The sequence below is a fragment of the Merops nubicus genome, unplaced genomic scaffold (genome assembly GCF_000691845.1).
Source record: "Merops nubicus isolate BGI_N331 unplaced genomic scaffold, ASM69184v1 scaffold29897, whole genome shotgun sequence".
NCBI classification, from domain to species: Eukaryota; Metazoa; Chordata; class Aves; order Coraciiformes; family Meropidae; genus Merops; species Merops nubicus.
Genome location: NW_008618829.1, coordinates 1 through 1292, shown reverse-complemented (window position 1 = coordinate 1292; position 1292 = coordinate 1). Strand labels below are relative to the sequence as shown.

The 1292-nt window shown below is 59.4% G+C and overlaps 1 protein-coding gene across 1 annotated transcript in view; it reads right to left on the bottom strand.

Moving 5' to 3' along the window:
- Window positions 1–677, bottom strand: part of LOC103776095 (microtubule-actin cross-linking factor 1-like) — a 23336-nt gene extending 22659 nt beyond the window's left edge. The window contains 2 exon segments of the mRNA XM_008943591.1: window positions 1–26; window positions 29–677. The exon segment at window positions 1–26 is cut by the window's left edge and continues 2028 nt beyond it. Of these exon segments, the coding sequence (XP_008941839.1) occupies window positions 1–26; window positions 29–677 (675 nt within the window).
- Between the last annotated feature and the right edge of the window lie 615 nt (window positions 678–1292).

The window sequence follows — 1292 nt, the reverse complement described above, 5'->3', positions numbered from 1 at the left end:
CTGGCGTTCGGCGGGGGCGGGCGCTCGTCCCGGGGACCGCTGTAGCCATCCGAGGCCGTCAGAGCCTCCGCCGTGCCGGATGACTTGGAGACGTGCTCCAAGGTGAGAGACTCGGAGACGGGCTCGCCGTGGTCGGGCTGGCCGGGGTGCTCGGTGAGCATGGCGCTCGACTCCCTCTTATCCTGCAGGGAAGGGTTGGAGGCACCTGCTTCCGACACCTCGCTGAGCGAAGCTCCCATCCTTTCGGCGAATTCGGTGAAGTTTGGTGGCATGAAGGATTTCCAGGACCGCCGGTTGACGTTCTCCTTCCTCTCGGGGTTCGGTCGTCTCCTTGGTGGAGCCGGTGCCGGTTTGGAGACATCGCTGCTGAGCTTCAGGGCGTCGAAAATGACTCGCTCATCCAACTTTTTAGTTTCTGGTGCTCTAGACTCAAAGACGTTGGCAGCCCCCAGAGTCCCGTTGCTGGATATGGTGCTGCTGTCCCCTTTGCCGAGGGTGCTCTTGGAAAGCTGGTTGAGCTTTGATCCCTGATCGATTTGCTCGTTAATTCTCATCGTGTCGTATATCGATCTCTGGGGCACGTAGCAATCCTCTATATAACCATCCTCCTCCTCGCCCTTCCCCAGGCAAGTGCGGTTCTGCCGTAAACAGTCTGGCCGGCTCAGTGGTTTGCCCATGCTCTCGCCCTTACGGATGACGAAACCGCCCCGGCAACCTCTCGCCCGCCACGGCAGGAAGCATCACACGGCCAGCAGGTCCCAAACCCGCCGTGGCAGAATCTGAGCCCAAAGAGGCGACGCTGTGGGGATGGGAGGGTGCCTCAGCGGCACCGTGCCGGCTCAGCAGCCCGGCCGGCGAACCCGAGCGGCCGAACAACCCACCTCATCTCCCCGGCCCCCTCGGAAAACCCCCGTCCAGCAGCAATAAAACCATCCAAAGCCGACAGCTTCGATTCAAATATTCCCCGATCGCCGTTTGCGACCGAAACCACGGAAGAGTTTGAAGCTCTGAAAGGATCCCGTCGGTCCTTCTTTAGTAACAAAGGCACCGCTTGTCCCGGCCGCTCACGGAGCGCAGCCGCTCCTCGCATTTTCTGCCCAGTTCTAAGTCCCGTGGCAAGTCCAGCTGGTCCGAATTAGCCTCTCCCCCCGACTCTCGTGTTTTCATTTGAACTGAGCTTGTCAGCGGATATTCGTACAAGTTTAAACACAGGAAGTTCTTCATTCAGGGCAAACTCGGAGGTTTCCTGTCTCAAAAACATGATGGCATTGTTGTTCCCGTCACCGTGCCGC